Below are 26702 nucleotides of genomic sequence, written 5' to 3' on the forward strand. Positions count from 1 at the left end.
CAAGACTAATGGTTTCAGTGTATAACATGTTGAAACCATTTAACAATAGTAATGGTTTCAGTGTATAATCTTTATTTAAAATCATTTAACAATAATAATGTTCTATTACATTCACTTATAAATGCCAATATTAAGGATTTGAAAAATCTATTTTACCCACATAGTCAATATTAATGGGTTAACAAAACTGAAACCATTTAACAAGACTAATGGTTTCAGTGTATAACATATTGAAACCATTTAACAAGACTAATGGTTTTAGTGTATAACATTAGTCAATGGATTATAAATATACTAGTAACTACTACTATTGATATGGACTAAGCAGTGTATAATTTTTCAAGTCAAGAATTGCGAGAATTTGTGTCATGTTTCTTTTACTTGTCTAGTTCTTTATGAATTATCTTTTGGTGTGAAAGGTAAAAAGATTTAGGCTTTTTTATAGTTAAGACTTAAGATGAAAAAAACGGGAGTGACTTTGAGAGATGAGAGGAAAGATATATGAGAATTTCGTATTTTGTTTGAAAGAAAATTATTAAAGGAGGGAGGAGGAGAATGTTTGTGATCAATATATTTTTTTGTTACCCTCATAGTCAATATTAATGGGTTAACAACACTGAAACCATTTAACAAGACTAATGGTTTCGGTGTATAACATGTTGAAACCATTTAACAATAGTAATGGTTTCAGTGTATAATCTTTATTTAAAATCATTTAACAATAATAATGTTCTATTACATTCACCTATAAATGCCAATATTAAGGATTTGAAAAATCTATTTTACCCACATAGTCAATATTAATGGGTTCACAACACTGAAACCATTTAACAAGACTAATGGTTTCAGGGTATAACAGATTGAAACCATTTAACAAGACTAATGGTTTCAGTGTATAACATTAGTCAATGGATTATAAATATACTAGTAACTACTACTATTGATATGGACTAAACAGTGTATAATTTTTCAAGTCAAGAATTGCGAGAATTAGTGTCATGTTTCTTTTACTTGTCTAGTTCTTTTTGAATTATCTTTTGTTGTGAAAGGTAAAAAGATTTAGGCTTTTTTATAGTTAAGACTTAAGATGAAAAAAACGGGAGTGACTTTGAGAGATGAGAGGAAAGATATAGGGGAATTTCGTAATTATGATTTTCAATATTATAACCTTGATTTTGTATATTATTAACCCATGATGGATTTGTACACTGAAACCATTACTCTTGTTAAATGGTTTCAGTAAGTTTTACACTGAAACCATTATGCTTGATAAATGGTTTCAGTACGTTATACACTGAAACCATTAGTCATGTTAAATGGTTTCAGTTACATATACACTTTTGATAAAAGGTTCAGGAACTTCCATTAGTTGAAACTTTCATTATAGTCTTCCATCAGTCTTGTTAAAAGTGCAAGAGGAAAGTAACAAATGGCTAAATATAATAATAATAATGGACTAGAAGAATTGCATAACTAGTAGAAACTATGGGAAGGATATTGAAACCAGAAAAATGATATTGCAAAATCATTAGAAATCTAATTGCATTAATCGATAGTACACAAATATAGGTCTAAATTCTTTACAATATGTATGTGGTGATATTACAATTTCTACCCAAGATGACACATAAAATAACTTAAAATATATAAATACATCCAAAGGTCTACAACAATTTATACAACAAGAATAACATCAATTCTGAGAACTTTTCTAAATTTACTATGCAACTCTTTTAAGAGCTTCAATGGTCTTTTCAGTTTCAACAACATTGTTCTCTTGCCAAACTCCAACAACATCAATTGTTTTAACATAGTTTCCTTGAAGTGGAAGAAATAGTCACAAGAAAGGGGGGGGTTTGAATTGTGACCCTTTTAAAATTAATCCTGCACTCTACAAAATTAATCTCAAGTGTATACTTGGATAAATGTTAGTGGAATATAAAACAGCTTGTTCTGAGAATGTTCTCTGCTGCGTGAGCTTGTTCTGAGAATGTTCTCTGCTGCGTGAGAATTCAAAGTGAATATAGATTAAGTGGTTTGTGTGATGTGTGTTTGCAGTAAATAAATAGTTAAAGGTAAGAGAGATTCACACACAAAAATTATACTGGTTCACCCAAATCCTGGGCTAGTCCAGTCCCCACGCCTGTGAGTTTTCCACTATGATCTCGAGATACTACCGATCTCAAATACAAATCTTCTTTGATCTAAACCACGATCAGAAACCTCCAATCCCTACAAGCTTGATCTACCTCAGCCTTACAGAGGTGTCACTCAATCAATAGTTACGTATTGACTTGAGCCAATCTTCTTTTTACAAAGGGAAGTTGTTCTGGATCTAAGCTTATATAAAAACTCAAAACTAGTTTGAGAAGCTTATACAAAATACACTCAATACACTCAGTAATATTGTGATCCAATAGGTTGATAGAGAGCTGGAGTGTGAGTGGTAAAATTGAGAGACAAAGATATAACCACTTAAAAGTGAGTTATGTTGAAAAGTGGTCTCTTAAGAAATTTGCTTGTAGAAACTCAAAGGTTGTTTGAGAAGCAAATAGAAACACTCAAACTCAGAAGTATGATGTGAATGAAGTGCCTGAGTTTGAGTGATGAAAGAAGAGCTTTAGGACTTGTAGAAAAAAACAAGTAATTGATGATTTTGTAGCTTGAACTCTTGCTCTTTCTCTTGGATTTGCTTGCCTTTTATAGATGCTTGCTTGAGGTTGAAGCTTGGCCTTCAAGTATATCAGTTAGAGGGCAAAAAAGAGCTGTTACTCAGTGCTCCACAAGCAGCAGACAACTTCTGCATATTTGACAGGTTCTCTGTTCAGTCTTGGAACAGTCTTGAACTTCATTTTGCTTTGATCCACAAGAGCCAAATATGTGTGAGCTGTAAGCAAGTACAAATGAGTTGTTTCCTGCATCCTTCCAATGTCAGAGGTCAGATATAGCCGTTTGGAACCTCAGTAAAAGGACTCATGACAGTTGGAGATGGTTTTGCAAAACTGTGTGCAGGAACGTTCTTGAATCAGTCTTGAACCAGTCTTGATTTCCATTTGGCTTTGATCCATAAGATCCAAATGTGTGTGAGCTGTTACCAAGTACATATGAGTTGTTTCTTACTTCCTTCCACTGTCATGTATCAGATATAGCCGTTTGGATGCTCAGAAAAGGACTTATGACAGTTGGAAATGGTTTTGAAAAACTGTGTGCAGGATCAGTCTTGCATCAGTCTTGAAACAGTCTTGACTGCACCAGCAAGTGTGATGAAGCTTCATCTCTATTTCCTTTGTGATATGCAGCTGTTCAGTAGGCTCAAGGACAACTCAGAGATAGCCTTAGCTTGGGAATAAACCAGCTGGATTAGTACAAAGGCATGTGAGACAAAAATGTACTTGTATGACAACACCATTGAAGAATGTTCCAACATAGTCATTTTGCAAGTACATCACAACTCATAGTTCATAATGTGTTGTTGCAATCTGATTGGCCTATGATATATGATCAGGTATTTTCATTGGATGATCAATACCATAAAAGATCATAAAAGATATAATTCATTGCATGAATTATGACTAGGAAAGGTATATGCTCATTTTCCATCAAAAGTGTTGATCCAAAAAGATATTATCTTCTGTAGAGATTTGATCCATATTTCCTTTGTAAAGTGCTTATTTGTTTTGTCCAAAGTTGACTTATAAAATCAGAAAGCACTTAATCCAAAATGTGCTTATATTCAAAAGTGCAGTCTGTCTGTTAAGAATGTTCTCAGATCATTCTTAAAACAGTATCTCAAGATTTTCTTAAGGAGGGATCTTCATGTTGCTGCAAAACTTTCCACAATTCCTCTTGATGTTTTGCACACATTGTTACTTGTTCATTGAGTACTTTGAGATGCTTTTAGTGGAGGCGTGGGAGTACTCATCATGAGGATTATCATTTTCTAGCTTAGACAATGATTAAAACTTTTATGCCTTGTGGTGCATAAGCTCCTTTGTAAATTCATGGAAAATCATTCTTAGATCATTCTTGTCTTGAGAAGCTAAGATGAAACTTTGAGTAGGTTTTGAAGATCTTCAACATATGCATCATTTCCATTGATGTTAATTGTAGTAGTAAATCCTCAAAGCATGTAACAAAACTCAATGTGAGTTTTGACATGATAACATCAAATATGTTCTTGTGTAGCTTGTGATGCAAGTATTTCCATCAACTATGATCTTCATATTCTTCCTTGAATCTTTAAGCTCATTGTGAACCTTGTGGTGATGAGGAAGACTATTTTACCATGAAACTTGCTTTCTTGTTTGAATCTTCAAATGAAACTTCTTATGATTCAAACAACATCCTTTAAAAATCTTCATGAAGCTTGTGATGCTATTGTTGTGATCATCTGATGCTACTCTGATTCTTTCATTGCTTGAGTATATAAAATGCACTTGTTGATGTGAGTGGCTTCTAGATTGTCCACTTTTGTCATTACCTATCTTTCAACAAAAACTCAAGTGCAAACATCAGTAGATCACCATTCATAAAACTTAACATTTATTCCATAAGGTTTGTTGTCATTAAAACACTAAAATGGATTTTGCCTCAACAATCTCCCCCTTTTTGATGATGACAAACCTTTTGAATAAATCTTATGTTTTATGGATGGAAATAATAACAAATGCAAGAATGTTCGTAGATATGCAATTAAGCTCCCCCTAAACACATGCAAGGGTTTAATTCTTATCATTTTAATTAAACTCCCCCTAAATACATGCAAGAGGTTAATTCATAACATTCTTCATTAATTAGTTTCATCTAACATTTCTCTCCCATCATATATATCTCTCCCCCTTTTGTCATCTATCAAAAAGTATTGGGGGTAATTTTAAATATGAAGTGCAATGATAGGATTCAAATTAAGAAACATTGCATACATAGATCATGAAGTTGAGAAGTTCATTCATATATCAAACTTATCAAGTTTGCATTTAAACATTAAAGCACATAGCATGTATGATCATCAATAATCATTGTAATCAAATATTGCAATCACAACATGAATAATGGTTAAATCACATGTAAACATATTTTTAAAATCTGTCAAAAAAAATATTTGATTTTAAAAGATAATGTTATACATTCTCAATTTAAAAAAGGATTTTGACCTCAAAGATATTGCAAGTTCTAAAGAAACAAAATTTCTCAAAATTTAGAAAAACTCCCCCTAAATCTTATGAGATGAATATTCTCTAAAAGTTTCAAAATAATTTGGGTAGAGGTAACTTTTTTTCTTTTAAAACATGATCATTCCAAAAAAAAATGATGGACAAGAATATGTTGTGGTCATTTTAACAATAAAATATAGTTTAAAATTGTCCAAAAACTTTGAAATTAGAGAGAAAATGGCGCAAACGAAAAAACTTTGAAATCAGAGTAAATTGACAACATGTCAAAAATAGATTTCTCTCTTTTCCAAATATTTCTATGATGAAGATGTTTCCTTTTTATAGAAAAAAATTCAAGAGGATTTTATGTTAAAACATATGATCAAAACACATAAGTTTAGAAAAAAGTCAAATATGAGTTTATGAACATAATGTGCAAGAACTATTATTCTTAGACCAAATTCTAATTTTATGGAGAGTAGACACACAAATTATTCTCACGAAGACCAATCATATGTTCTCTTGTTAAAATCCTTCAAATAATAAATCCAACAAAAAATGGATATTCATTTAAAACCTTTGAAGGAGGATCTTTTACATAAGTCATAACAAAATCTCAATTTTTGAGAAGCCATGTTCAAAAAGTTCTACTTAATCATCAATTAAGCAAACTATAGGCTAATCAAGATGTGCAACAAAATTGGATTCATCCAAAGTTTTATATTAAGAGCGGTGCACATATAAAAGACTTATAGAAAAAAAATGTGTTTTCATAAAAAAAATATACTATAAGCCGGACTTATGTAAGAACAAATATGACATATAATTGTTTATCAAAATTATGAGTTTTATGTCATTTTTCTTGTTCTAAAAGTTTTGGTCTATCATGAAGGATAATTAAGAGACTAACTCCAAAAATTATTCATTGATCATTAAGGATAATTTTTCATTAAGCACATAACATGACTTGTATTTTAAAAATATTTATCAACAATGTGATTATGAACTTTTAAAATATTTATCACGAGATCATAAATTAAGACAAGTGTTAATTTAAAATAAAATTGTCTTTTGGTATGTCAAAATAAAATTGATCATTGAAAAAATGTGACTAAGACATATGGAGAAAATCTAACTTGATAAAATAACCCTTAACAAAAACTTTGATAGCAATATGAGTATAGCATTTTTGAAAATGTATTCCTTACAAAGGTGTAGAAAGATGATTTTGCATAGCAACAATGTTCATTCATTTAACACTTAGCATGATATTTTGAAAGAGATGATTTTACATTATATGAACAAAAATCATGAAAAAGTGTAAGAACAAAGAGTGGATTAAAGATATGAATTAAGCATCTGCACATATTAGTCATTAACAAACAATGATATGCATTTTAAGCTTTTAAAGTCATATATTTGCATAGAGAAAATTTCACACTAAATTCTAGATTTCAAGATCATCAAATCAATCACATAATAACATTGCATAAATGTATTCAAGCTTAATATAATGCAAATGTTATAAGATCTAGAATTTTGTGTACCTTATATAATGGATTTCGTCACTTGAGATTCAATGATGAGAGCATCTTTAATTGTTTGAAATTTCACCACATGCTCGTCATTGGAAATATAAAACACTTGGTTGACGGTTGAGTAGAAAAGTTTTATCCAATGTCAATGCTTGAATAATGAGGTGTCAAGATTAAAAAATAGAGCTGCAATTGGTTATCTTCAAGTAGAACTTCTTTGCCTTTTCACTTGTTGCCTTGGCAGGAAGAACGTTCTCAGATTAATCTACTGGATTCAACATAGTATAAAGTAACTCATCCAAGTTCCTCTATTTTTCAAGGTCCTCTCTTCCCATTTTAGAATGTTTAGACCTGATGTTTTCTTCATCTCAAACTGGTGCAGCGGAAGTAGAGAATACGAGAACAAATATTTCGGGGTTTTTGGGATTGGTATTTTGAGCAATTTTTGTTTAGGAATTCAGAGCTAAAAATTGAATCAAAATATCTTTGATAGTGATTCTCATATGGGAAAAACAAAGAGTTGTCGAAAGGATGAGGTATGGTTGAAAATTTCCAAGAACTCTTGTAGTAACTTTGTGAAGGAGTGAGATCAACACCAATATACTTGAGTCAAAATGCAGCGATGCATGCATCAAGGTCCACAAAGGGAATAGACTTAGACTAAAATCCAGTACCCTTAGTGAAAGATCATTTGCCTTTGGAAGTTGTTATCATAACAGCAAGAACGTTCTCAGATTGTACTCCTTGAAAAATTCAGCTTCAACAAATGTTTTGAAAAAGCTTTTGTTTCCAGGTTTGGCTTCAACATCAATTATCTCATGTAATGAATGTTCTTTATATTTTGTTGTCATTCATCATCAACACTATTATCAATGTTTCTCTTATTATCAAAAATAATATGCATGCTTTTTAAAATATGAGTTTTGAGATTGCATATTTTATAATCTTTAATGTAGAGAGTAAACAAAATATGCTTTTTATATTTTAAAACAATTTTCTCAATGTTTTCTTTACTATGTCAAGTATAGTAATGACATCAAAATTATAAATGCATGATATGATTAAATTTTTATATTTTCACATGGGATGAAATTTTACTCAAAACATGATGCAAAAACATATGCAATGTCTATGGTTTCTTTCAAAAATATTTTTCAACACTTGATTAAAAATATTTCATCTAATGAATTTTTCTTTATAACAATTCTGTTTTTGCTGAAATTCTAAACCAAGAAAATCAAGTGAAATATCATTTTCTTCAAAGAATGTTTTGATATATAGTTTTTCATAATCTCCCCATGATCACTACTACTAAGAGATGATTTTTGAGATCTTAAAGTTTAAACCATTTTTCAAAGAACATAAAAGTATTTAAAGAAATCATTCTCATGTTTTAAGAATAAATTTCATATGTATCTTTGAATAAATCATCAAGTATTAAAAAGTCATAATACTTGTAGTTTTGACAAAAACAAACTAGTAAGTAGTAATTCAAGATGTTTTTGGTTGAAATTATATTTTTGAAATGAAGACTGCTCTTGACACAATACATACAAGTTTCACAAAATTTATCCTTTTCAAAATCAGTAAAAATATCTTACTAGATAAAATTTGGGCAAAAATGCAATAGTTTTCATACTTACTTGATAGGCCATTTTATGTCCAAAATATTATTTTTTCAAGGACATTAAAACATGATTTGATTTAAAAATCATCTAAGTATCATAATCATGAGGATGAGGATGAAATAACTTTAATTCCAATTTTCCCAAAATTTAATGAAGTTATGTGTTAGACCTTTAACATATCAATCATCCTTAATTTATGCAAAATCATTTTACTTAATGATACATGTACCTTTGGTTTGATTTTTGTCGATGATTGCAACGGTTGTAGATTCACCATTCCTCCCTTTTTAAATGTGAGGAAATATTGTCTTTCTAAAGTCATATTCCTTGAGCATCAATTTTCCAAGCCTTAAAGCTTTTTCTTGATTGCTTAAAGACATTCCTGCAACACAAGTTAATAATGATTTTGGTACCCATAGTGATTTGGGTCCTTGGAGGTTAGTGTTGTTCCTCTTATAAGATTTCTTCTTATGATAATAAGTTGATCTCTTATAGGAAGATTTGGAATAAGAATGCATTTTCAGAACATTCTGAGACTGTTCTTGTTTCTGATGAGAATGTTCTTTTCTTTTGAATTTTCTTAAAGCAAAAGGATTCAATATGACCATATTTGGAACAATATGAGCATTTGTATCTTTGTATTCTTTGATCATTATGAGGAACAAAACAATCCTCAAATGACTTATGTTTTTGAAAAGTTCTACAACCTAAACTAGTTTTGTCAAAGATTATAACTTGTGATTCCTTAATGTTTTGAAAATTCTTTGTAGATTTTACAGAGCTAGTTATGTCTTTTTCCAAATCTGAAATATTTTCTTTTAAAACAACATCATTTTCATGAACTTTAGAACATTCTAAAAGATGATTAGTGGTTTGTTTATCATGGAGAATCTTTTGTTGCTCAAACATATTAAGATGAGAGTATTGCAATTCTTGAATAATTTTGAAATATTTATCATTCAAGATTTGTAATTTCTCATTTTCTTTCTTCATCTCAAATAGTTGATTTTGTAGTAAAGTACACTTTTGAGATAGAGAGTTTGAGTTATTTATAAGACTATTAAATTCAACTTCCCTTTTAATACATAAAGAACAAGGTTTAGAATCTGTTACCTCATTATTTACCATTAAGCATGTGTTGCCTTTTTCTTCTATTTTTGAATCATCAAAGTCACCTTTTGTTGTCATCATGAATTTCTTCTTGGAAGTGAACTCTCTTTGCATTTTCTTGTTTTGAGAACATTTCGTTTTGGAATGTCCCTTCTTTTTGCACTTACGGCATGCACTTTGATTTGTAGGTTTTGACATCACTTCTTCCTGAATCTTTTTCTCTAACACTGTTAAGTGCTCAAACCTTAGAGCCAGAGCTCTGATACCAATTGAAGTGGAAGAAATAGTCACAAGAAAGGGGGGGGTTTGAATTGTGACCCTTTTAAAATTAATCCTGCACTCTACAAAATTAATCTCAAGTGTATACTTGGATAAATGTTAGTGGAATATAAAACAGCTTGTTCTGAGAATGTTCTCTGCTGCGTGAGCTTGTTCTGAGAATGTTCTCTGCTGCGTGAGAATTCAAAGTGAATATAGATTAAGTGGTTTGTGTGATGTGTGTTTGCAGTAAATAAATAGTTAAAGGTAAGAGAGATTCACACACAAAAATTATACTGGTTCACCCAAATCCTGGGCTAGTCCAGTCCCCACGCCTGTGAGTTTTCCACTATGATCTCGAGATACTACCGATCTCAAATACAAATCTTCTTTGATCTAAACCACGATCAGAAACCTCCAATCCCTACAAGCTTGATCTACCTCAGCCTTACAGAGGTGTCACTCAATCAATAGTTACGTATTGACTTGAGCCAATCTTCTTTTTACAAAGGGAAGTTGTTCTGGATCTAAGCTTATATAAAAACTCAAAACTAGTTTGAGAAGCTTATACAAAATACACTCAATACACTCAGTAATATTGTGATCCAATAGGTTGATAGAGAGCTGGAGTGTGAGTGGTAAAATTGAGAGACAAAGATATAACCACTTAAAAGTGAGTTATGTTGAAAAGTGGTCTCTTAAGAAATTTGCTTGTAGAAACTCAAAGGTTGTTTGAGAAGCAAATAGAAACACTCAAACTCAGAAGTATGATGTGAATGAAGTGCCTGAGTTTGAGTGATGAAAGAAGAGCTTTAGGACTTGTAGAAAAAAACAAGTAATTGATGATTTTGTAGCTTGAACTCTTGCTCTTTCTCTTGGATTTGCTTGCCTTTTATAGATGCTTGCTTGAGGTTGAAGCTTGGCCTTCAAGTATATCAGTTAGAGGGCAAAAAAGAGCTGTTACTCAGTGCTCCACAAGCAGCAGACAACTTCTGCATATTTGACAGGTTCTCTGTTCAGTCTTGGAACAGTCTTGAACTTCATTTTGCTTTGATCCACAAGAGCCAAATATGTGTGAGCTGTAAGCAAGTACAAATGAGTTGTTTCCTGCATCCTTCCAATGTCAGAGGTCAGATATAGCCGTTTGGAACCTCAGTAAAAGGACTCATGACAGTTGGAGATGGTTTTGCAAAACTGTGTGCAGGAACGTTCTTGAATCAGTCTTGAACCAGTCTTGATTTCCATTTGGCTTTGATCCATAAGATCCAAATGTGTGTGAGCTGTTACCAAGTACATATGAGTTGTTTCTTACTTCCTTCCACTGTCATGTATCAGATATAGCCGTTTGGATGCTCAGAAAAGGACTTATGACAGTTGGAAATGGTTTTGAAAAACTGTGTGCAGGATCAGTCTTGCATCAGTCTTGAAACAGTCTTGACTGCACCAGCAAGTGTGATGAAGCTTCATCTCTATTTCCTTTGTGATATGCAGCTGTTCAGTAGGCTCAAGGACAACTCAGAGATAGCCTTAGCTTGGGAATAAACCAGCTGGATTAGTACAAAGGCATGTGAGACAAAAATGTACTTGTATGACAACACCATTGAAGAATGTTCCAACATAGTCATTTTGCAAGTACATCACAACTCATAGTTCATAATGTGTTGTTGCAATCTGATTGGCCTATGATATATGATCAGGTATTTTCATTGGATGATCAATACCATAAAAGATCATAAAAGATATAATTCATTGCATGAATTATGACTAGGAAAGGTATATGCTCATTTTCCATCAAAAGTGTTGATCCAAAAAGATATTATCTTCTGTAGAGATTTGATCCATATTTCCTTTGTAAAGTGCTTATTTGTTTTGTCCAAAGTTGACTTATAAAATCAGAAAGCACTTAATCCAAAATGTGCTTATATTCAAAAGTGCAGTCTGTCTGTTAAGAATGTTCTCAGATCATTCTTAAAACAGTATCTCAAGATTTTCTTAAGGAGGGATCTTCATGTTGCTGCAAAACTTTCCACAATTCCTCTTGATGTTTTGCACACATTGTTACTTGTTCATTGAGTACTTTGAGATGCTTTTAGTGGAGGCGTGGGAGTACTCATCATGAGGATTATCATTTTCTAGCTTAGACAATGATTAAAACTTTTATGCCTTGTGGTGCATAAGCTCCTTTGTAAATTCATGGAAAATCATTCTTAGATCATTCTTGTCTTGAGAAGCTAAGATGAAACTTTGAGTAGGTTTTGAAGATCTTCAACATATGCATCATTTCCATTGATGTTAATTGTAGTAGTAAATCCTCAAAGCATGTAACAAAACTCAATGTGAGTTTTGACATGATAACATCAAATATGTTCTTGTGTAGCTTGTGATGCAAGTATTTCCATCAACTATGATCTTCATATTCTTCCTTGAATCTTTAAGCTCATTGTGAACCTTGTGGTGATGAGGAAGACTATTTTACCATGAAACTTGCTTTCTTGTTTGAATCTTCAAATGAAACTTCTTATGATTCAAACAACATCCTTTAAAAATCTTCATGAAGCTTGTGATGCTATTGTTGTGATCATCTGATGCTACTCTGATTCTTTCATTGCTTGAGTATATAAAATGCACTTGTTGATGTGAGTGGCTTCTAGATTGTCCACTTTTGTCATTACCTATCTTTCAACAAAAACTCAAGTGCAAACATCAGTAGATCACCATTCATAAAACTTAACATTTATTCCATAAGGTTTGTTGTCATTAAAACACTAAAATGGATTTTGCCTCAACATTCCTCGCATTCGCTTCCAAGAGATGCAAGTAGCATCAAACCTACAAGTAAAAACAACCTATATCAATCCCTTTGCGCAAAACTGTCAAAAATAAATCATACTTTAAGAAGAAGTGCATTATTAAGAAGCATTGTCCATGACAAAATGAAGTTAACATACTTGATATTTTCTCTTTGATGTTTGTAGGTTTCAAGAGGCAATCTAGCACCTTGCATATTATCTCCAACAATCTATAAGTTTTACAAAAAAAGATAATCATAATTGATTGATAAGATAAATGAACTGATGTTAATTTTGTAGTTCCTCCAAATGGAATAAACTAAGGATGTAACTGGTACATAATCATTTGAAACCATTCTACCAGCAAAATGGTTTATGAAGCAACAATTAAACATCAACTACCTGAAACCATTCTACCAGCAAAATGGTTTCAGAGTACAACTCTCTGAAACCATTCTACCAGCTAAATGGTTTTAGTGTATAAACTATTGAAATCATTTTCAAAATCAAATTAGAATCAATACAAGCTAAATTCATTTTCCCCCTCAAAATCAAAATCAAAACAAGAATAGATGTAATACTTGCCTAATGGTTTTAAATGAATTTTAAAAGGATGAAATGATCGTTTCAATAACACAGATGTACCAAACTTGCAGAACAAATGAAAATATACCATCTAGGAGTTAAACTGTCACAATTTATTAAAAAGAAGAAAACAAAACAAGAGAAACCGGCACACTTAATCCAATTTAGTGGTAATGGTTAATTCAAAACATAAAGTTGCCGAGAACATAGCATGTTAATTTCGTTAGAAAACTAATTACTAACATGTATGGAAAATACTCTAACATATGCAGCATTCATTCTTATTCTCAAGAGCACTAACATCAAAACTACAATGTTTCAAATCAATCGTAATGCTCCCAAACAATGCATCTTAATTCTAATTCAATCTTAACTTTCCAATCAAACCAAACACTTAATTCTAATTCAGTCTTAACTTTCCAATCAAAAACCATTCAATTCCACAAAAACAACAATGTAGTTTCAACAAAGCATTACTGTTATGATATGAGGATATAAAAAACACAGAAAGAAGTAGTACTTGAAAATGTGACATATATGTTAGTAATAGGAAACACATTAATCTATTTCTTACAAAAACATTGTCTTGCTTACTAGATACCCCATTACATTTCAATACCAGTCATATACATTAATAGATACTCCATTATAGATGAACTCATAATCATGAAAAAACATGTTCATCACATCACAATATAACATCTGCAAACTTGGTTTAACACTCAATGGAATAACAGGCAATCACAAATTCTCTTAAACGATAATCAACGATAAGCATTGCAGCATTGCACCAGATATAACATATAAGTAAAACACAAACAAAATCACAAAAAACACACAAATAAGCAATTATTAAAAAGAATAATGAATCTATAATGTAAGAACAAATATAATGATCCAATGCAATAGAATTACCAGTGCCAGCAGCAGTAATAGCTTGTCTATACTTCTTATCCTGAACATCCCCAGCAGCAAAAACTCCCTCAACACTAGTCTTCGTCGTCCCAGGCTTCGTCACAACATATCCATCCGAATCAAGTTCTAATTGACCATCCAAAAACTTAGTAGCAGGTTCATGACCAATTGCAAAAAACAATCCAGAAACCTTCAAATCAGAAACCTCTTCAGTCACCACATTCTTCACCTTCAAACCACCAAGCTTCTTATTCTCTCCATCTCCATAAGCCTCAACCACCGCCGAATTCCATATCACCATAATCTTACTATTACTCAAAACTTTACTCTGCATAATCTTCGAAGCCCTAAACGTATCCCTACGGTGAATTATATAAACTTCTGAACCATATTCTGTTAAGAACGTTGCTTCCTCCATAGCCGAGTCACCACCTCCGATCACCGCTAACGGCTTGTTTCTAAAGATCGGAGCAGCACCATCGCAAACAGCACAAGCTGAGATCCCTCGGTTCCAGAAACCATCAGGACCATCACCAGAGCCAGTAAACGGTAACCGTTTCGCAACAGCACCGGTAGCGACAATAACGGAATCAGCCTCAACGGTTCTTGAATCAGTAAAAACTCTAAAAGGACGAGATGAGAAATCAACCTTAGAATTGGTACGAACACAGACGGCGGAGTTGGAAGCGACGGCGGAGTTGGAGTGGAGATATTTTGTCTGAAAGATTTTGTCTATTAGGTTAGGGTGAGGTGTGCGAAGTGGGGGTGTATGAAGCAAGGACATGGGGGTGTATGAACGAAGTGGGGGTGTATTCAGCAGTTTACTGTAGCTTATGGACGGTGCATAAGCTTGGACTTATGCACCATAACCGGACCCGTTTTAAACTAATGAAGGCTCACAGGAAGGAGACTCAGCAGCCAATGGAACGCTGCCACCTCATCATCTCCTTCCTCACCCTCTTTAAGCTTGCACGAAGAAACACAACAGAGCAGCCATGGATGAACAAAAGCAAAACGGTACAACAACAACTTCATCAATTCTTAACCAAAAATCATAAAATAAAATTCCATTTTGGTCGAAATCTCGTGTAGATCATGAAAACAAACTTATATTTTTCAAAAGATGTTTGTATCTCAAAAAAAGTTCGAATCTTTGAAACCCAAAAAAACTTTAAAATTCACATTTGTACGATTTAAACAAAATCAAGGGTTGTAAAAGCTTCAGTGGATGTTCATGAGTAAAAAACGTTTAGAAACGTACTTGTTTTGTGCTTTGTTTCGGTGGGTTAACTCTCACTCTTTTATTGGCTATCTTTGAACCTTGTGTAAGCTTTTGTTGATGGTTTTTCTTCGTTTTTATTGCGGGTTCAAGCTTAGGGAAGTGTTTGGAGTGATTTGGGTGAAGAAATTGGAAGGTTGGAGGTGGTTTTAATGGATTTCGAATTTTTTGGAAAAGTGATGACAAGATGAGTTTTTTCTGCTATTTTTCTCTCCTCTTTTCTTTCTCTCGCCTCCCTTTGTTCTTAATTCTGCTCTCAATTTATAGAGAGTGTTGCTGAGCTCTCATGTCCAGTGGATAAAATGGAGTTTGGATTTTCTATTGTTTTGGCACAAAATGTGGTTTTGGCAGGGATCAAAAGGGAATGGAGTGGCTGCACTTTTGCTTTGAGTGTATTCATGGGGAAGACTAAACTTATTTTGGGAAAAGATCATGAAAAGAAGAAACTGAAAATAAGGGATGAAGGAGGCGCAGCAGCAACAACAGTGTTGTTGTTGTTGTTTTTTCTCTTTTTTTTTTTTAAAATTTTTGATAATAATAATAATAATAATAATAATAATAATAATAAAAAATAAGTGAAAAATAAAAAAATAATTGTAAAAAGAGGGTAGGACAAAATTAGGGTATGACACTCTCCTTTCCACAACGGGACAGCAACATGTTTTCCAAATCCCGGCAACAAAGACAAGTCAGTCGGACCACCATCATAACATGTAACTGGTGGTGGTTTTACTCGTGGTGGGTTCTTTCCTTGTGTTACTCTCGTAAGCTTTTTCCGTGATTTTTTAGGTTCTGGTGGTGGTTGTTCAGACTCCTCTTCCTCCTCCCCTTCTTCCTCTGCTTCCTCATCCGCTTCCTCCTCCACTTCCTCCTCCCCTTCCTCAGCCCCTTCCTCAGAAAAATTTTCCTCCACATCCTCAGCCTCCTCCTCGTGTTCATTTTGAAAGTTGTCATCCTCATGTCGAGGCTCATCCGTTGTGGTTGCAACTGCTTTCCCCTTAGTCCGAATTGGAATTTTATCTACGTTGACCGCGACCTCTCTACGTGCAGAGCTATGTGCTTTACTTGCATCGCCACGTCTTGTTCGGCCAACTTTGTCGCCTGTCATTATTCCTATAAGAAAACAGTCACTATAAACCAGACTACAAATCCAATTCCTATGCCCTAAATTAAATTACCCTATACAAATCCAATCATATACCCTAAATTAAAATACCACCCCAAATTTATTGGAATCAACACAATAAACACGAGCATTATCAAATCAAAATCACAAAAAAATAAAAAGCAAGAAAATGAGAGAGTTGAGTTTGAAATCATACTTGTAGAGATGAGTTCGATGATTAGCAGAGTGAAATTGAAGGATTGGAAGAGAGAAATAGTCGTTCTACTGATGAAACCCTCAATTTGCGATTGAAACCTTCAAATCGCCCTATCCTTTGTTACAAAGTGTTTTGACGCAAATGATGAAGGTTTTAAGTTTTTTTCTGATATATTAGGTACTTTCGGTAACTGCGAACCGAACCACAACGTTTTCGGTAATTGAGTACCGAAATGTCTCAGAGTTCGGTAAATGGTCCCCGAAATTTTCGTTGGCTCACTGGAATAAAGCCATTTCGGCAGAAATTTACCGAAATTTATGTTCGGTAACCAGGAAACGAATTTTACCCAGATTTCGGTAAGTGTGTACCGAAATTTTCGTTGGCTCACTGGAATAAGGCCATTTCGGCAGAAATGTACCGAAATGTATGTTCGGTAACCAGGAACCGAATTTCGGTAAGTGTGTAGCGAAATATTCATTTGTTCACTGGAATCAAGCCATTTCGGCATAAGTTTACCGAACTCTTTGATTCAGTACCTGAGCACCGAAATTTACCCAGATTTCGGTAAATGGTTACCGAAATGTTCGTTCACTCACTTAAAGGTCAATTACTACATCACCACCTCACCACAATTGATTTCCAAACCTGTTTTTTTTTTTTTTTTGCACATTTATATATCGTCATAAAATATCATAACATAATTGAGTATTAGACATATCACGTTAACGGAAATCACAAAAACTTAACGGGTAATTAAATGTAGTCAAATACACCAAATTGTTGAAATCAAATTACATCCAAATTCGGCAAATTAAAATAATAAAACTACATTAAACAACATCTGAGTTACAATATTAGCTAAGCCTACTCTCGAGTGTTGTATCGTCTCCCCCTACCCCGCTTAAGTCGTCGACACGTTAATACAGGGTTAAGAAAATTCAAAATCCTCCGCAAAGTACCATAAACAGGAGTTCCTTCCACCGCCTCACCTTCGCGAAGTGACCTCTCCACCTCATCCCTAACACCACGACATACCTGAAGCATATTAGGGTCATTCCTTGCTTCTGCGGCCTCTATCAACACATCTAAGTTAGGTGACCTTGGTGGTGACGCGGGAGCTTGTACGGGTCGCATTACTGGATGCGACACTTTGTAAAACCATGTCATATATCCAGGTTCATGGTCCCATGCGCTAACCACAGCCTGACCCCTCATCTCTTCAACAATCATCTTCAAATCCAACTCCTCCATAAAAACTCGATTAGTCTTGTAACACACAAACCCGTTATTTAATTAACTCTGCCTTTATAAAATCTTTTTCGAAAATACACAGCGGAAAAATTGAAAATCTGATTATAAAGCGCTGGTTTGAATATCACAAAATACAAAATCCTCCGCATCAACACGATGCGTTATAAGTTATACAAAACCAATACTTTTCACCAAGAATAATTCTTATATGAAAACATAAGCAATTACAGAGTAATTTTCTAAAGGAATTTATATATATATATATATGTACAAAACCCCTTTTCTCCCCGTGTCACAATCAGAGCGGAGCTTCACCACGCTACTCGGACAAGCTAACATATAACCTGTCAATCTGGATATCTGAACCCCCAAAGGTCCAGCAATTAACACAAAGCAGAGAGTTAGAAAACATAATCGCATATCATACGAGTATAAGAAAGGCCTTACACTTTCGAACTATCATACATATTCTAACTCACGCCATAATGTCGCACTAAACAGTTATCAATTAATAAAGTTTAACACAATTCAACCAGATAATGTCACATACCATTTATCAAATATATGCGCATTTACCCTAATGTATCTAATGCCAATCAATTCACTGTCATGCCATCCCTAGACATGACTAAATGCATGTGGTACCAAGGTGTCTCACCAACGGTGGACCAAGAACAGTTTTATATCTTGCTGGATATGTCGGAACTTACCGAACCATCTTATCTCCCTTGGATAAGCCAACACAGTTTTATATCCTGTTGGATAGCAGCTCTTGACTCATGGATTCATCTAATCCGATCCTCGGCTTCATTATGGACACATAATCCATTTTCGTTATTGGAACCCAAGTTTCCAATGTTCACATACAATCATGAATGCATGTATTTATGCACATATCAACCATATGATATTCTTTAGCTCGAAGCTACTCTTTTATGAATGCGGGAACACAATCCTAACACATTCACTTAACATTACAAATTAATGCCAAAACATCACATTACTCACTTTAAACTGCAACTTATTGCATACACGTTTATCAATCATATAACGATTAACAATAAGCATTAACAGCATCAACATGTATCAACAATCATGTAAGGATACCCTTAAACCATGTTACAAGTGCCTAATTACACTTACAACCATTAACAAAAGTTGCAGGTTCAGTACTGTTCGCTAAGCGAAGCAGTAGCGAACAGGTAGCGAACTATTCGCTAAGCGAAGCTCAATTCGCTGCAGTGAACTACGTCAGAGAATTACAGGTGCATGGCGAACCGGTAGCGTGCTTGTGGCGAACAGGTTCGCTGTAGCGAATCTCATGGTCGCTCAGCGAACTACACCAGAAAAATATCTGTTCTTGAGTTTTCTAAGGCGGTTTAACATTGAATCAGCTCAAAAATTCATTCAAACATGTTATAAATTCTTATAAACAGCAATTTCAAACATATATGGTATCAAGGAACATTAATCATCCCTTACAAACCTCTAAATACCTCACAAAATCATGATCATGCCCTTTTCTTGGATTTTAAGCAACTTTCATAAACTTTTCAAACATGATTCAAACACATACATATTTTTCATGGCATCAAGCTAGTGATTAACACATACAAAGTGATGATGAAGAACATTACACTCACATACAAAAGCTTAATCAAAAGTCTAAAAAGAAATTGAGTGGGAGAGTTCGGGAATGGAGACATAGACAATCTCCCCTCTCCTTGCCACTCAAGAATCATGAATTCTAATCTCTTACCTTAGAAATTTGATGAATCCTCAAGCTCCTCATGTTCTAGCTCTCATGAGCTCCTCTCTTTCTCAAGTCCTAGCACCCTCTTGCTTTGCTCTCTTGCTTGCCCTAGCTTAGGGATGATGATCTATGAACCCTCATGGTTCCAACAAGCTTCTAATAATTGAATTTGGCTAAGGAATGGAAAATTGGTGATGGTTAGGAGTAAGCAAAGGAGGCTCACGGTTTTGGAAAGAAAAATGAATGAATGAAATTGTGATTTCCTATTCATGATCATAAATATCTTGTGAGATTAATTCTTGGTCACTTGATTCTTCTTGCTCAACAAGGAAAGATCCTAGCCACCACTCAAACCAAGCTCACTACATGCACACACACTAGATCACTTGGTCTTACTACTTGCCTAGCCCACTTGCCTTGCCACTTGCTCATAAAAATCTCATGACAAACCAAGCCCAACAGTATTCATTTCTAAGCCCAAATTTTCGCCCCCTCTAGGCCCAACTCACACAATCTCGTTCGCTAACTTACGCTCGCGCAAAATAAATAATCTCTGATTACGAGAAAATTCTTTTGAAAGTCAAACAATAAAATAAAACATATAGAATATATTTTACGAAAAACGGGTCGTTACAACTCTCCCCCACTTAAAATATTTTCGCCCTCGAAAATTGCTCGACTAAGAACAACCCCGGATAAAACTCTCATCCAACTCCCTAATTCCCAACTACAATCTAACCAACGGGTTTCTACCCAGGCTGCTTTAACCAAGACACACAAAACTCTTCCTGCAAATTCGCCCATGATGGCGGCAAAGCAACCCAATATTCAACTTCTTCCAAATCATACCAACAAAACGTTCCAACTCCACGCATTAATAAGTTTGACAAAATTAGTCCATCCCAATCAACACAATCTCGTTTACTCATCAACAATAGATCAAGGGTAGCTAATTCCTCGATTTGTCGATAGATAGTCAATAATCACGATGATGGCAAAAACCATTCTTATCAAACTACTTAAAACGTCCTCTTATCATTTTACGGTACTCACGGCACCACTCCAAAACAAAACCACTCCACTCGAAATACTCCGTAAGACTCTTCCATTGCATACTTCACAACTTTTCAAATTCCATAAGTCCTTAACCTTTTCTTTAATCACTTAACTACGCCGAAACATACTATCTCCAACCGTCAAATTCCTTTACTTCTCGCAATTCCAAATCATTGCGTCGAATTCCAACACAATCACTTTATTCCCAAATAATCGCTTAATCAATTTCTAAGTTCCTTAACACGACATTTTCAATGTCACTTTTCCGTCGAGATATTCTTATCGAAAAATATTACCTTAAGTTACTTGTCGACTCACTATCGTTTCACCATCCACGATGAAATTATTCGAAATCCTTAAATTACTTACCACACGGTATGACCTTATTATTCCAATAGGTTACAATGTATCCAACATCTCTAGTATCCACCGACTTTTCCATTTCATAGTTAACTTATTCAATAATCGGTTGCTAATCTCCTTCTTACTCCCGAATGCTACGAAACATTTTCTCTGATACCTACTTCAAGTATCACTCCAAATCCTTAACATATACTCACAACATAACATCCGCTTATGTATGAGACAATCCTTTTGCGAACTCTTACTTGACATAAGTCACTCCTATACGCCTTTCTAGTGCTCGTGCTCGACACGTTTCCAACGGTTAACTTCCTTATTTCCAATTATTCAAATACGACACTTCACACTTAGCTTTATTTCAACCTCCAAAGGTTCATCCACCCTCGACACTAATTGTCCGATCACCATCTAAATGAAAATATTTCCTTCTCGACAAACTCTTACAAAATCCATCAAATTGTTATCCCATTTCCATCTCGGAATAACTCTACTACTTGTACAATCCACTACCACTCGATAACTTAACAAGTATACCAATCCTAACACGGTATTTCTTAATTCCATTCTCATCTACTTCTGAGAATTCACTTCTTTTCCTTGGTTAAATAACACTAACGGTTCTCCAACCTTCACATCTATTTTCTAAGCTTCTCAAATCTTTCCAAGAAATGACTACTCGGTTCTAACACACTCAGCCGCTATAAATCCTTCCTAGGCTCTTCTCGATCACCTAGTAATTCCATATTCACTCTCGGTGACTATCCAAAAGTTGATTTCCAAACAACCACAGTTCATATCTTGTTGATTCCAACAACGTCCTTATTTGTCGCACACAATCCAACTAGTCACGTTCCTTATCGTTCTTCACCGTGACAAACATACTTTTCTCCATTCGACCAGTTCTTATTCGCATCTCGTGACTATCTTAAAGTCATAACATCCTAAAGTTCATCCACACAAAATCTCTATTCCAGTCTTGACTAGTCTCTTCGAACTATTCAAAATGTTTACTTTCCTTAAAGGTTCACTTGCTAATAATTAACAAGTTTAGCTCACACCGATACAACTCTATAGGTATTCCCACCAATCTTATAACCATCACCTAATCATCACTAGGTTCGCCTACTCTTAACGCACAACGTCTTCTCCGTTTTCCAACAACGGTTTCCATTTAACATCTCTGTCCGTTCCACCATTCCACAATGGTCACATTCTCTTTACGGCTAAACAACTTTAGTTCGACTCATTCTGAATCTTCCGGAATGATCATCTAATATTTCCTCCAAAATACTCTACAAATAAGAACTTTACTTTCAATCCCTTATCAAATTGACGTCTACTCGTCCTTACTCAACTTGTCTGAACGACAATGTCCTACTCCTTCCATTCCATGGTATTGCTTCTGAGAAATTCTTGTAGTTCTCATCCGCCTCTAGTCCATACTCTTTTGTACACTACACGATCTCCAATCGTTTCCAAACGGTCTTCATCTTTCTTAACCAATCTCAGTGTTGATCCCATGACGAACACTTAGTCCAACAACTTCTCATCTAGCAATCCTCACAACTTGCTGTCCAAGTTCCTTCCACTTCGAACAACACTAATCAATCTTGAACAATCTACTTCAAGAGCATCTCCATCCATCCAAACTTCTTCACATTCGAACCATCTCGGAGAGACACAACTTTCTCCCCCACTTATCTCAAACCCCTCTATACTCTTCCACTAGAACTTCCGGTATAAACACCTAGTCATTCTATCGATTCTAAATATATTCTCCCAAAAAGAATCTAGTACCGACAACATTCACATGCGTGTCGCATACAAGGGTAAACGTAAGGCATTAAACCTAGACATCTACACAAATATCTTGTACAGTCCTCTTGACATATACGCCATTACGCAAATACATAAGTATTCTATTCCCCACATATACTAGTGTAACAACCTTCATACCAACTAGCATACGCAAACACAACAACATGTCAATACATATATTTATAACTAAAATATATGTAAGACAACAAAACATCCATGTACACAAGACATCGAGTCAAGTACATGCATTACATTTCATTTGCTCGCATACTTACAACATCTACTCAAACATGTATAAAACATAGCATGTTCTCAAACAAGTTCTCTTCATGAGAATACATTCACATAGTTCAATTAAAGAACCACACTAAGTACTAGTAATCAATCTACCACATGTTATAAACAAACATATAACAACACACACTAGGATCTATTTACATCCTACTCCTTTCTCACTCTAGTGAAAAATTCATTTTCACTTACTCAAAAGAAAATAATCTTATATTTTCAACAAAATCTTCATCACATGCAGTTTTACATCATGCCGGATAATCAACAATTAGCAATAAGCATCTACAAACCAAAAGTTCAAACCACACAAATTTTTAAAACTTTAAGCATAGAAATACACAACCACTACTTGACTTGATAACTTATAACAATGATAAGTATCAATCGCATCAAGTACACACAACAAGAAAAGACAGACACAACTGGCACACACGCTCACTCGATCTGACTGCACAGAACGGCTCTGATTGACACATAACCTCACAGTCCGAAGACAACCTGCTCTGATACCACTTTGTAACACCCAAACCCATTATTTAATTAACTCTGCCTTTATAAAATCTTTTTCGAAAATACGCAGCGGAAAAATTAAAAATCTGATTATAAAGCGCTGGTTTGAATATCACAAAATACAAAATCCTCCGCATCAACACGATGCGTTATAAGTTATACAAAACCAATACTTTTCACCAAGAATAATTCTTATATGAAAACATAAGCAATTACAGAGTAATTTTCTAAAGGAATTTATATATATATATATGTACAAAACCCCTTTTCTCCCCGTGTCACAATCAGAGCGGAGCTTCACCACGCTACTCGGACAAGCTAACATATAACCTGTCAATCTGGATATCTGAACCCCCAAAGGTCCAGCAATTAACACAAAGCAGAGAGTTAGAAAACATAATCGCATATCATACGAGTATAAGAAAGGCCTTACATTTTCGAACTATCATACATATTCTAACTCACGCCATAACGTCGCACTAAACAGTTATCAATTAATAAAGTTTAACACAATTCAACCAGATAATGTCACATACCATTTATCAAATATATGCGCATTTACCCTAATGTATCTAATTCCAATCAATTCACTGTCATGCCATCCCTAGACATGACTAAATGCATGTGGTACCAAGGTGTCTCACCAACGGTGGACCAAGAACAGTTTTATATCTTGCTGGATATGTCGGAAGTTACCGAACCATCTTATCTCCCTTGGATAAGCCAACACAGTTTTATATCCTGTTGGATAGCAGCTCTGGACTCATGGATTCATCTAATCCGATCCTCGGCTTCATTATGGACACATAATCCATTTTCGTTATTGGAACCCAAGTTTCCAATGTTCACATACAATCATGAATGCATGTATTTATGCACATATCAACCATATGATATTCTTTAGCTCGAAGCTACTCTTTTATGAATGCGGGAACACAATCCTAACACATTCACTTAACATTACAAATTAATGCCAAAACATCACATTACTCACTTTAAACTGCAACTTATTGCATACACGTTTATCAATCATATAACGATTAACAATAAGCATTAACAGCATCAACATGTATCAACAATCATGTAAGGATACCCTTAAACCATGTTACAAGTGCCTAATTACACTTACAACCATTAACAAAAGTTGCAGGTTCAGTACTGTTCGCTAAGCGAAGCAGTAGCGAACAGGTAGCGAACTATTCGCTAAGCGAAGCTCAATTCGCTGCAGAGAACTACGTCAGAGAATTACAGGTGCATGGCGAACCGGTAGCGTGCTTGTGGCGAACAGGTTCGCTGTAGCGAATCTCATGGTCGCTCAGCGAACTACACCAGAAAAATATCTGTTCTTGAGTTTTCTAAGGCGGTTTAACATTGAATCAGCTCAAAAATTCATTCAAACATGTTATAAATTCTTATAAACAGCAATTTCAAACATATATGGTATCAAGGAACATTAATCATCCCTTACAAACCTCCAAATACCTCACAAAATCATGATCATGCCCTTTTCTTGGATTTTAAGCAACTTTCATAAACTTTTCAAACATGATTCAAACACATACATATTTTTCATGGCATCAAGCTAGTGATTAACACATACAAAGTGATGATGAAGAACATTACACTCACATACAAAAGCTTAATCAAAAGTTTAAAAAGAAATTGAGTGGGAGAGTTCGGGAATGGAGACATAGACAATCTCCCCTCTCCTTGCCACTCAAGAATCATGAATTCTAATCTCTTACCTTAGAAATTTGATGAATCCTCAAGCTCCTCATGTTCTAGCTCTCATGAGCTCCTCTCTTTCTCAAGTCCTAGCACCCTCTTGCTTTGCTCTCTTGCTTGCCCTAGCTTAGGGATGATGATCTATGAACCCTCATGGTTCCAACAAGCTTCTAATAATTGAATTTGGCTAAGGAATGAAAAATTGGTGATGGTTAGGAGTAAGCAAAGGAGGCTCACGGTTTTGGAAAGAAAAATGAATGAATGAAATTGTGATTTCCTATTCATGATCATAAATATCTTGTGAGATTAATTCTTGGTCACTTGATTCTTCTTGCTCAACAAGGAAAGATCCTAGCCACCACTCAAACCAAGCTCACTACATGCACACACACTAGATCACTTGGTCTTACTACTTGCCTAGCCCACTTGCCTTGCCACTTGCTCATAAAAATCTCATGACAAACCAAGCCCAACACTATTCATTTCTAAGCCCAAATTTTCGCCCCCTCTAGGCCCAACTCACACAATCTCGTTCGCTAACTTACGCTCGCGCAAAATAAATAATCTCCGATTACGAGAAAATTCTTTTGAAAGTCAAACAATAAAATAAAACATATAGAATATATTTTACGAAAAACGGGTCGTTACAAGTCTCACATAAGCTCATCCCCGGCGTCGCAGACAAATCCGATTTTCTTGGAATGCCTTGGACATGTTTAAATTGTCTAAGCACACGTTCAGGCAAGTGCTTTGCTTTCAAATTACCACACCTTAACCATCCAGAAAACCAGCATGAATTTTGTAACGACCCATTTTTCGTATTCGTATATTTTATTAAATGTTATTTTTTTATTATTAATTGGCTTTTATTATTCGTTATTTAATTATTTTATTACGCGAGGGCGTGATTTATAATTAAATTATTAAGCGGCGAATAATTAATTAGCGCGAGCGTAAGTTAGCGAGCGAGATTTTAATGGTTTTAGGCTAGTGTTGGGCGCAAATTGGGCCTATGAGCATGAATAGTATTGGGCTTGGACTTGTCAAGTGGGCTTAAGAGATAAGCATAGAATAGATATTTCATGAGAATTTGCTTGGTGATCAAGATTAAGGAATGGCCATGATTAAAACCACATGGAGTTACTATTTGATCCAAGGGCTAGGAAACATTACTTGGGGAACAAGTTGATCCAAGAGCTAGGAATTGATCATAGAACTTTACACTATTTGATCCAACGGTTTAGATCGATCCATGACTTATTTAAATAGTGACTTTGGCCACTTGATGGACATTGAACAAAAATCACATTTTTACTCATTCCTTCTCTTTCAAAACCGTGAGCCATTTTTCCATGCCTAAA

The 26702-nt window shown here is 34.5% G+C and overlaps 1 protein-coding gene and 2 long non-coding RNA genes across 4 annotated transcripts; all 3 read right to left on the reverse strand.

Annotated features, from left to right (window-relative positions):
• Nucleotides 1-1497: 1497 nt before the first annotated feature.
• On the reverse strand, nucleotides 1498-14840 carry LOC123887039 (thioredoxin reductase 2-like). Of its 2 annotated transcripts, XR_006801324.1 has the most exons (4): nucleotides 13974-14840; nucleotides 12633-12703; nucleotides 12476-12513; nucleotides 1622-1818 (listed from the first exon to the last, which is right to left on the reverse strand). XR_006801324.1 is itself a non-coding variant. In XM_045936314.1 (3 exons), exons 1-3 carry the CDS (start codon nucleotides 14755-14757, stop codon nucleotides 1675-1677), a joined length of 966 nt encoding a protein of 321 aa, XP_045792270.1. In that variant the 5' UTR covers nucleotides 14758-14823; the 3' UTR covers nucleotides 1498-1674. The 2 variants fall into 2 exon arrangements, 1 of the variants encoding a protein (XP_045792270.1); XM_045936314.1 differs by lacking the exon at nucleotides 12633-12703 and having other exon boundaries at nucleotides 1498-1818; nucleotides 13974-14823.
• A 3064-nt stretch (nucleotides 14841-17904) lies between these two features.
• Nucleotides 17905-19944, reverse strand: LOC123885588. The gene is made up of 2 exons (XR_006801193.1): nucleotides 19585-19944; nucleotides 17905-18185 (listed from the first exon to the last, which is right to left on the reverse strand). It is a non-coding gene; the product is annotated as an uncharacterized LOC123885588 (long non-coding RNA).
• Nucleotides 19945-23697: 3753 nt separating this feature from the next.
• On the reverse strand, nucleotides 23698-25721 carry LOC123885492. The gene is made up of 2 exons (XR_006801169.1): nucleotides 25362-25721; nucleotides 23698-23962 (listed from the first exon to the last, which is right to left on the reverse strand). It is a non-coding gene; the product is annotated as an uncharacterized LOC123885492 (long non-coding RNA).
• Nucleotides 25722-26702: the final 981 nt, after the last annotated feature.

Source organism: Trifolium pratense, linkage group LG5 (genome assembly GCF_020283565.1).
Source record: "Trifolium pratense cultivar HEN17-A07 linkage group LG5, ARS_RC_1.1, whole genome shotgun sequence".
Taxonomy (NCBI): domain Eukaryota; kingdom Viridiplantae; phylum Streptophyta; class Magnoliopsida; order Fabales; family Fabaceae; genus Trifolium; species Trifolium pratense.